Raw genomic sequence first — 10,426 nt, 5'->3', positions numbered from 1 at the left:
TCTATCTATCTATCTATCTATCTATCTATCTATCTATCTATCTATCTATCTATCTATCTATCTATCTATCTATCTATCTAATAATTTTTCATCATCAAGCCAAAGTAAAACAACCTTTGTATCATATTTTATACATATACATATTACTGCTTTTTATGACTGTGGTTGAAGTGTTTTATTGTCGTTTATGATGTTTTTGTATCTGCGTCAGTGTCACAAAGACATTCCTGTGTTTTCTCCAATTGAATTGAAATTTAAAAAAAAAAACTGTAAAAAGGACTGAAATCCTACAAAAAAAAAACCTCTGCACCACAACAAAAACAACGAGCTTCTTTGCATGACACAGGCGGCCAGCTGAGACTCTACTGCTGCTTCTCTGTATTGAATTCTTTTTTTCCTCTCTTTTTTTTGCCCCAGCCCTGAGCCCCCCCTCCACACTCCTCCCCCCTCTTCATCCTCCCCTGTGCTCTGCTTTTGATCCCACAGGGACTTGGAGCTTTTACATTCCAGTCATTCCAGCCGCAGCGAACAATCAGCCCTCAGTTATTTATTAGCGCAGCAGCAGCTCGGTCTCTGCTCAGTCTGCGCTGCCGCTGCTCAAAGGCGCACACACTCACTCACTCTCTCTCTCACACACACACACACACACACACACACACGCTCGTTCACACTCACGTAGATGGAGAAAAGACGCGTGGGAAACTTGCGCACATTGTCGATTTGAGCGCAAAATCTCTTGGACATTTATTTACGCAAGGAACGCGGAGACGGGCTCGTGGGTGATGAGACTACATTTGGGTAAGTTTTTGTTGATTTATTTATGTTTTTGGTGGTTTTTACACTTATTTTTAGTGTTTTCCTGCCCCTTCCGGGGCTGGATTGTGTCCGCGCTTGTTGTTGGATGAATCCTCTAGTTCTCCTGCATCTTTTCTTTATGTTTATAATATATGTGTATATTTGTTTGTTGTTATATGTTTACATATATGTTTTACATATACATGTATGTATATGTGTGTGTGTGTATATATATATTTGCATATGTATATATTATAGTAAAATATATAATAGTAAAAGTAATATATATATGCATATATATATATATACATATACACATACACATACATACATATATACTTATATATGTATGTGTATATACATACATATGTATGTATATATGTATGTATTTGTGTGTGTATATGTATATGTATATGTATATAGTAAAATATATAATAATAAAAGTAATATCCAGGTAAAACCCTGGTAATGATGCATCAGTTTAATACCACTATCATGGAAAAAAAACTTCAAATTCACCCTCCCTTATGTCTGTTATTACTTCATAATATACTATATTGCGGTACTTGTACTATACTGTAACACAAAGGGCTGCCACTCTTCAGGTATCTGGAATTCAACAAACTCACTCTTTATCTGTCGTCTTTGTATTTTATTTATGGACGCACACACCTCCCACTCGCACTCGTCGTGGCATTTCATCATACCCTCTCGTTATAAATCCACACAGGTTGGGTCATTACTTGTATGTTTTTTCTTTCCATATTTTGACCCTTTTCTTATAAGACCTTGTGTTTTCTCGAGCAAACGTTATTCATGTCAAAGCATAGGAAGTCTATTTGTTTTTAGGTGTTTTGCATTGTGTAAGTAATGAAACGGGATCCATATCTGTCCCGTAAAATCGAAATGATAAAAATGTTGGCTGCTGCTCATGACTCACAACAGTAATGCAACCAGTACACATTAGTTATTTGAGTCTCTATAAACTAAGCCGGCCTGTCTGATCAAGATTATTCTTTCTCTTTCAGATTTGTGAAGGACCAAAAGTGTCACCTCTAGTTTTTTCTTTTTTTCACTATCTCATCGGGTTATTTCCCCACTGACTGAAATGAGAACTGCCGAAGAGTCGTCCGGAACGGTCCTGCACCGCCTCATCCAGGAGCAGCTCCGCTACGGCAACCTGACGGACACTCGCACACTGCTGGCCATCCAGCAGCAGGCCCTGCGTGGAGGCAGCAGTCCCCGCTCCTCTCTGGAGAGCCTCAATCAAGATGAGACTCAGTACATGCAGATGTCAAAGCGGCAGGAACCACAAGGCCAGGAGCACCAGGGCGACTGTCTGCACTCCGAGAGCCCCATGTGCCATCTGTACCAGCTCCACGGTGAGGAGCTGCCCACCTATGAGGAGGCCAAGGCCAAATCCCTCTACCTGATCTCCCAGCAGGACCAGGCAGAGCAGGGAAGCACCGGTGTGGATATAATGGCGAGTCACCGTGAAGGACAGTGGGATCTGAAGAGGGAACATGCTCGTTCGCTCAGCGAGAGGCTCATGCAGCTCTCTCTGGAGAGAAATGGACAGAGAGACAATCTGGCGCTGCACTTTTCACACAGCTATCCTGAGCTGTACGACCATCACGCGTCAAACGCTCTGGCGCTGGACGGACAAGGAGCCCAGCAGTGTGTTGACCCACGCGGGCCACCGCCAGACTATCCTTTCTGTGCCAGGCTTCCTGGATACGGGCACGGACAATACTACAGAGACTCTCCTCCTCCTCTGTACTCGCAGCATCACAGGTGAGCTGGTGAAGACGTTGAGCAGTGCTCCGGACACTCGTTCATTCACTGTTTCCAGTTCATTCAGTGGTGTTGCAATGATTCACTCGCGTGTCTACCCTCTGCAGGTATGTGTCGGCTCAGTCCCAGGTGGCTCACAACAGCATCTCCGCAGCCTCCGGCAATAACTCAGCTCCGTCCGACGTGTTGATGCGGGAGAACGAACAACTCAGGAAGGAGCTGGAGGTCTTCACAGAGAAGGCTGCCCGGCTGCAGAAGGTGAGAGACGACGCTGTGGTGGTGGTGAATGGAGCTGTTGGCCTCGCAGAGGATGTGGAAATAGTAAAACATCCTTTATTTTCCCTGCCAGTACATGTCACGCTAGTAAGAAGTCCCACTCCGTTTCTTTCTATTAGTGAGAAGTTGAAGCATTTCACACCACTCCTGCATTACAAACCTACTCCCTTTGTCTTTCAAAACGTGGCATTAAAGCAGATAAATGCGTTCACACCTGGAGCCCGCAAGTGTTCTCTCAGGAATGTTTATCCCCGCGTTTCAGTTGCGCATAGCGTTAAAGAGCTATTTCCCTGTAGGCTGTTACAACACAAATACCCGCTATATTCAATGTGGACGTTCTCCTCATTTTTTTTTTTTGTTCCTCCTTCTCAGCTGGAGCTGGAGATTCAGAGGATATCTGAAGCCTATGAGACGCTAATGAAAGGCTCCGCTAAGAGGGAAGCGCTGGAGAAAACGATGAGGAATAAACTCGAGGCTGAGATCAAGAGGATGCACGACTTTAACAGAGACCTGAGAGGTATGTGACCGTAACTGTGTTGTTCCTGCTCATGTCAAACTGCACTGGCACGGCGTCTAAATGTGTGCGTAACTGACGTGTTCTGTGCTGTTTTTCTACTTTACAGAACAACTGGACACTGCTACGAAACAGAGAGCAGCCAGGGAAGCAGAGAGCATGGACCAGAAGCACCATGTCTTCATTAAGCTCCTGGAGCAGAGTACGTTTTCTTGGAGTGAACTAAATCTGATGAAACTGTTAAAACTATTAAAACTGTAGAGCCTAACTTACCAAGAGTTCGGGTTCGGGTTCGGGTTAGGGTTAGCAAATAGTCTGTCACATTCAAATCACTCATTCTCAGTAGAGCGACATTTGCATATGACTTAAAAAACAAATCTGATTTGTAGAATCAAACTGCAAACTGTTAAAACTGTAGAGCGTAACTTACCAAGAGTTAGGGTTAGGGTCAGCAAATAGTCTGTCACATTCAAATCACACATTCTCAGTAGAGCGAGGATATATATGGTTCTTTTTTCCTATACCTTCTAACTCTCCCTCAGTCAGGTCTGATGGTTTTGCTTGACAGAGCCCGAAACAACACAGAATAACAACATTAACAGCCAAAAAAAAAAACAATCACCAAAAGTTACGCGCTCCAGCTGTAATCCCTTACCAAAACCACGTGTCGCTCAGTAACGTGACGCCTCTATCTCAAATGTGAAGAGTTGCTCTTGGCACTTTCGATGACGGCCATTTTTTATAGTTGTGGAGAATATGGCCTGGATTCCAGGGATTTCTTTTTCACTATTTCAGACTCTTCCAGCAAAAAGAATGCCCCCCCCCTCTCCTTCCTGCTCCCCCTCCTTTAGTGTTGCGTTGCCATTGACCTCCCTCCTCGAGTGAGGGAGGGGGGGCTAATAAGTCTTGGACCTCAGGGCATCTAGGCCCAACTCAACATGACCTCTGGCTCACTCGCTCGCCTTGTTTGGGCATTTCTTCACTTTTGTGCTTTCATCATCATAATCGGCCTTGTTTCTGTTCTGTGCTGGAGATGAGCCGCTGTAGAGGGAAAAACTAAAAGTTCTCAACGTGCTGTAGTTGCATAATCACAACATACCATCTGGTTATACATTATACGTTACTTGAAGACAGTTTCTTGGAAAGACCACTTAAATTATATTTTGAGCTGTTTGTTTACTTCTATGTCCTTAGAAGCATTCCAGAGCTTTTCCCCAAGTACAAAGCTATGCCTGTGTGCATAAGTGGATAAGAGGAAGTCTGCATTCCCTGTAGAGGCATGCAGTCGTGTTGTGTAATCAATCCCAGTTTATAGTGGTACAACACATTACCCAGATTTGCTTGTTCACAGTTTTGTCAATTTTGAATTTACTCTTGTTTTTCCCATGGATTCTGAAAACATCTTTATTTCAGTGATGATCCAGGATAGACAGGGTGCTGCTGTTGAGCCGCATGCCTTTATAGATGCATGCAAGTGTCTCTTGTTGTGTCACATTCCATTCAAGTGTTATTCCCCCAAGTGAATGCTTACATAGCTGCTCGGCTGACCCCATCCAGTGCCACTGAATTATCTCGAAATGCAACAAAGCCCTCTTTTGCATTCTTTGTCCCAGGACCCTAATCTCCCAGAAATTGCAGTATCATTCCTCGGATATTTTACCCGCCGCTAACCTGAACTCCACCTTTTCTTTATCTTTAGAAGAAGAGCAGCAACGAGAGCGCGAGCGCTTGGAGAGGCAGGTCCAGCACATGCGCCTCTCTGCCGAGGAGTGCCAGCGCAGGCGGGATGCTCTGGAGCAGGGTCTGGCCTCGGCGCAGACCCGCAACCGGCAGCTGGAGGAAGAGCTGCAGAGGAAGAGAGCCTACGTGGAGAAGGTGGAGCGACTGCAGAGCTCACTGGCTCAGCTGCAGGCAGCGTGTGAGAAGAGGGAAATGCTGGAGCTGAGGCTTCGCACGCGGCTCGAGCAGGAACTTAAGAGCCTCAGGGCACAGCGCAAGGTGAGGGAAAAGCACCCACACGTGTTTATGAGATCAATTTGCATTAAATGTGTTTTTTTGTAGTCTGACGATTGTGTTGTGTTTTCACCCCAGAACCAGCGAGTTGATCCGACGTCTTCAGAACTGAGCTCCTCCACGCTGCAGCAGCAGCTGAGGGAGAAGGAGGAGCGCGTCTTGGCCTTAGAGGCAGACATCACAAAGTGGGAGCAGAAGTATCTGGAGGAGAGCACCATGAGGCAGTTTGCGATGGACGCGGCCGCGACCGCTGCAGCACAGAGGTACAACAAACGCGATATCTGCAAACAAGCGAGGACAAGATGAATAGTGCTTTATTGCTAATGCAGTGACGGATTTTAACTCTGCTCTTTCTTGACTTTCAGGGACACAACCATCATCAATCACTCACCCCGACATTCACCCAACAGCAGTTTTAATGACAACCAGCCTTTATCGAGTCATAGACACCAGGAGATGGAGAACAGGTACACACACACCACACTACACAACGATTAATCGCTTGGTCCACAAAAACCTGGAAATAACGATCTTCTCGAATGTCTTGTTCCACAAACCAAAATGCTTCAGTTTGAATGGTTTCTTTGTTATGTGGAGCAAAGAAACAAAGAAAATATTCACATTTAAGAAGCTAAAACGATCAGAAATCTTGTTTTAATAATGGAAAAAGCTTCAAAAGCTTGTGCACTCATGGTGTATTCCGTGTGTTTTCAGGATTCGGGCGCTTCACGCTCAGCTCCTGGAGAAGGACGCCGTCATCAAAGTCCTGCTGCAGCGCTCCAGACTGGAGCAGGGCAGGCTGGAGAAGCAGGGGCTTCGCTTGGCGAGGTCCGTGCCCTCCATCAACACTGCCACCAGCAGCGCACAGCTCAAAGGTGAGTTTTTCTTTTTTTTTGGCCCTTCACACAGGAATCGTTAATGACATGTGCTATCAAGCGACAACTGTCAGACGGCTCCGTGATGCCAGACAGAATGTACGCTTCCTAAAAAAAAAAAAAGAAAAAAGAAGAAGGGAGTAGAGAATATGCCCCTGAAATAGGCAACATATCATCTCTCAGTCCAGAATAGCCCGATCCAGAATAGTCATGGGAAGAAGTCGGCAGGGGCAGATGTGTGTGTAAATGTGGACCTAAGTGGGTAAATAAATAAACAGCCTGCTCTCTTTGTCTGCGTTCATAGGAAAGAGCCTCTCAGATGACCTAACAGGTGCTGCTGCTGCTGCTGTGCTGCCGTCCCAGGCCTGCATGAAGCCCAGGGGCTCAAGCAGGGACTGCGGCACCCAGAGCGACGAGACCTCACAGGAGACGGACACGCCCCAGTCGGTCTCAGCGGCGACTAAAGGTACAGTAGGTTTGTTGTTGTCTGAAGCACAAAAGGAACGCCATGCAACTTCTGAACTGATGTCAGTTTACAAAGAGACAGAAAGCTTAATTATAACACCACTGCGTTCATATATTCATGCATCCTTATTGTTAGAGTGGTTGTTAGCTATACATTCACTTGAGGATAGGAGTTTAAAACAAACATGAGATTCATCCCGCCTCAAAAGGTTCCTCTATTGTTGAACACTGTCAATTTCTTGTGTCCATAAACTGTGCAAAGATGTGGATTAATTTAAATGAACAGTCTGCTAATACACTACCATTCAAAAGTTTGGGGTCACTTAGACATGTCCTTATTTTTTAAGGAAAAACACACAATGAATATAACATTAAATGAATCATAAATACACTCTATACATTGTTAATGTGGTAAATGACTATTCTAGCTGCAAACGTCTGGTTTTTAATGGAATATGTACATAGGTGTATAGAGGCCCATTTCCAGTGTTCTAATGGTACATTGTGTTTGCTAATCGCGTTAGAAGGCTATTGGATGATTAGAAAACCCTTGAAAAAACCCTTGTGCAATGATGTTAGAACAGCTGAAAACAGTTTTTGTCATCTTGTCAATGTCTTGACTATATTTTCGATTAATTTTGCAACTCTTTTCGATTAATAAAAGTGTGACTTTTAATGGAAAATACAACAAAAATTGTAATGGTGACCCCAAACTTTTGAACGGTAGTGTATATCCAATGTTTATCATAAATAATCCCTCAGAAATCATAAAAAATCCCCTTGACGGCCAATGACGGCAAGTCCAGTAAAAGTCGCCTGGTGTTGCTTTAACGCTCGCTCACTCACTCACTGTTCTGTCAACGTTAAGTGGATCCTTTAGATCTTTATTCTGTTTGACCCCTATTTAAAATGTAACTTAACCCGAGATAAAGACAGACGGAGACACGCTAATATCTTTATGCTTTGCAAATAGCCAGAACCACAGTTGTGTTTGCTGGAGCATACCAAAGTGGCTTTTTCTAATCTGCTAATTTTATCCCGACTGTAGACACCTCGGAGGAGCCCAAGACATTCAAGAGCATCGACGGTTCCGACGCCGAGATGGTTGAAATCCTCATCTGAGCGATCTGCGAAGCTCAAATAGCCGACGATGACGGACACATTTGGCCAAGTTGTTAACGGCTTTCCCTCCTCCGTCTGACCCGGCAGAAGGAAACGTCTGGATGGACGTTCAGAGTCCAGAATGTGACCGTTTGTAGACGAGAGCTGAGCTTTTCTTCTGCTGCTTCTGCACAGTCCACAGATCCAGAGTCAGACGTTGTCTCGGTACAGACGACTCTCGAATTCTCGAATTCTGGGCTGCCGATTGCGTCTTATATACACGTACATAGGCTGTGCATGTTATTTTTTTTTATTTAGTTTTGTATTGTATTTATATTTGTAAACGCTGCTCCTGGTGTGATATGGTGAGAAGAACAAGGATCCCCTTTTTTAATATATACAAATGACTCACTCTTTCAGTAGCATGTCCATCCACCGCGGGAATATTTATAAAACGATGTTTTCGTCCTCATGCGGGAGGATTAAGTTAACAACTCAGATGTAAATTGACAGTTGCTCCTCTCTTTTAAAATAAATTCAAGGCCCCCGCGGCTCAGCAGAGGATTCGGTAACTTCCTCTGAATGCTGGGCATGTTGGTTTCTCTCTTAAAAAAGCCTGTGAGGATTGACGCCGTTGCAGTGGCGTCTAATTTTTCCAGATCCAGGGTTAATGTCTGGGCCCCGCGAATGGCGACTTGCCCAACATTTTTCGCTCCCCCGTTGCTGACAAGCGGGAGCTAATCTTCTCACATTCCTCACGCAGGGGAATGCTCCTGTTAAAGAAAAAGGCTATCTAAAGTCTGACCCCTCACCCTTGTTAAAATGGCACGCATTCTCCACATGATTCCTGTTCTGGGGCTGGTTATTTCCTCCGAGCGGCGATAGCCGGTTCTACCATAAGCTTGGAAACGGTCAACTATAATTGGCCTGCATTTGCTCCTCTGTTTGTTGTCCTCCATCACCGTGTTATATTCGTCCGCGTTTCCTTCGTTGCTCAAGTATCTCACATTTCTGGAGCGGACTATAACTGTTGTGTATTTATTTCTGCCTGCATTCTGCAGGATCACTGAACACTGCTGAATGTAGACTCCTGTTTTCCCAGGAACATTTTTTTTTTTAGTCGACTGGAATTTGCCACAATTCAGAATTATTTATACTCCTCAGAGGGGAACACCGCCGACACATTGAGCAGTTTTCTTTTAAATGTCAGTTTACTGTAAGAGTCACAAACTCCATCCTTGTTGTTTGACGTCCTACAGATGAAACCTCACATTGTTTCGGTGTTCAGCTCCCCCCCTTTTTCAAGCGTATTCCTCATATTTCCTGTCACCGTGCAGTTGCTGGTCAGTGCAGTGTGACGGGGTTGAGTTCATGCCCTACAAAAAGAAAAAAATTGGAATGTGTTTACATGAATGGCTATTTGAAGTGTGAGAAGTTAATATATTTTGTAGTTGTTGTGTGTGTGTTTTTCTTCCATTTATATTCATGTATTTGTGTTGTTGTTGTTGTTGTTGTTTTTTCTGGTGCCAAAGATGTGCCCGACTGTTAAGTTATAACCAGTGATGAAAAGGTTCTGTTGCTTCAGCTGGTTGACCCATTATAATGTTGCTGTGAACTTTTGTAAATTATCATTTGTACGTATGCCTTAACATTTCACAATAATAGATTAAAAATTCTTAATATATGTCTGATAAAGGGCTTCTTGTTTTCATTTTTTCATACTGATCTTATACTGTAAATGTTGCTTGATCACCCTCACTGAACAAAAGACTTGTTTGAGCAAATCTACATCATGTTATGGTACTTAACAAAAAAACTCTCTCTTGCACCAAAGTCCATAGAGATTATAACACATACTCATGGAGGCAGGCAGCAGTGGAACAGCATCTCTTGTGTTGACCTGAAGTAAATTGGCTCGATTTCCTCTGTGACCTTGGGTGTGAGCGAACTAAACGTTTCCTGATGGAGAGCCACTCTGAATTGACTGTAGTTGTGATTGTGAGAGTGGATGGTTGTTTATATGTGTGGCCCTGTGACCCTCATGTGGAGGATAAAGCGGTAGAAGATGGATGGATTTACATTATGCCAGGAGGTTATGACATTGCTAATAAATAGGGGTGGGAATCTTTTACCATCTCTACTATTCGATTCAAAAATCAATTTTCGATTCAAAACAATTTGATTCATAATGATTTCGGCTTCAATCTTTCTGGGGCATTTTATGTCAATTCTGAATCGTAGTAAATGAGAATCGTGATTCAGATTGTAATTAATAAGAATTAGTCACCTTCTCTCTGGCTCCATCTTAATCTCATGTCACTATACCAGTGTGTGAAGTACATGTGAGGAGGAGCAAATGATCTTATTGAGAATAAATCTGCCTCCTGTGAAAGGTCTGTAGCTGACTTTGCTCTTGGTCTATTTACGGCACTGTATTTTAACGTTGGCGACACTGGTTTAGATCCTGGAACATTTATACTGAGATCCACAATTTCTATTAATATAAAGCAACGCTATAAAAGTGTTTTTTTCCCTGGATATGCTGTTGCTGCTGGGGCCAGACTGTGGTGTGGTGGTTAGCGCTGTTGTAGCC

At 43.7% G+C, this 10,426-nt stretch overlaps 1 protein-coding gene across 1 annotated transcript; it reads left to right on the top strand.

The window, feature by feature from the left end:
- Nucleotides 1-658: 658 nt before the first annotated feature.
- On the top strand, nucleotides 659-9,511 carry amotl2a (angiomotin like 2a). The gene is made up of 11 exons (XM_083887651.1): nucleotides 659-798; nucleotides 1,824-2,589; nucleotides 2,697-2,847; nucleotides 3,238-3,382; nucleotides 3,489-3,581; nucleotides 5,079-5,377; nucleotides 5,471-5,655; nucleotides 5,758-5,859; nucleotides 6,107-6,267; nucleotides 6,572-6,733; nucleotides 7,781-9,511. Exons 2-11 carry the CDS (start codon nucleotides 1,904-1,906, stop codon nucleotides 7,852-7,854), a joined length of 2,058 nt encoding a protein of 685 aa, XP_083743777.1. The 5' UTR covers nucleotides 659-798; nucleotides 1,824-1,903; the 3' UTR covers nucleotides 7,855-9,511.
- Nucleotides 9,512-10,426: the final 915 nt, after the last annotated feature.

Source organism: Microchirus variegatus (genome assembly GCF_963457635.1).
Source record: "Microchirus variegatus genome assembly, chromosome: 4".
NCBI classification, from domain to species: Eukaryota; Metazoa; Chordata; class Actinopteri; order Pleuronectiformes; family Soleidae; genus Microchirus; species Microchirus variegatus.
This window is presented reverse-complemented; position numbering and strand designations above follow the sequence as displayed.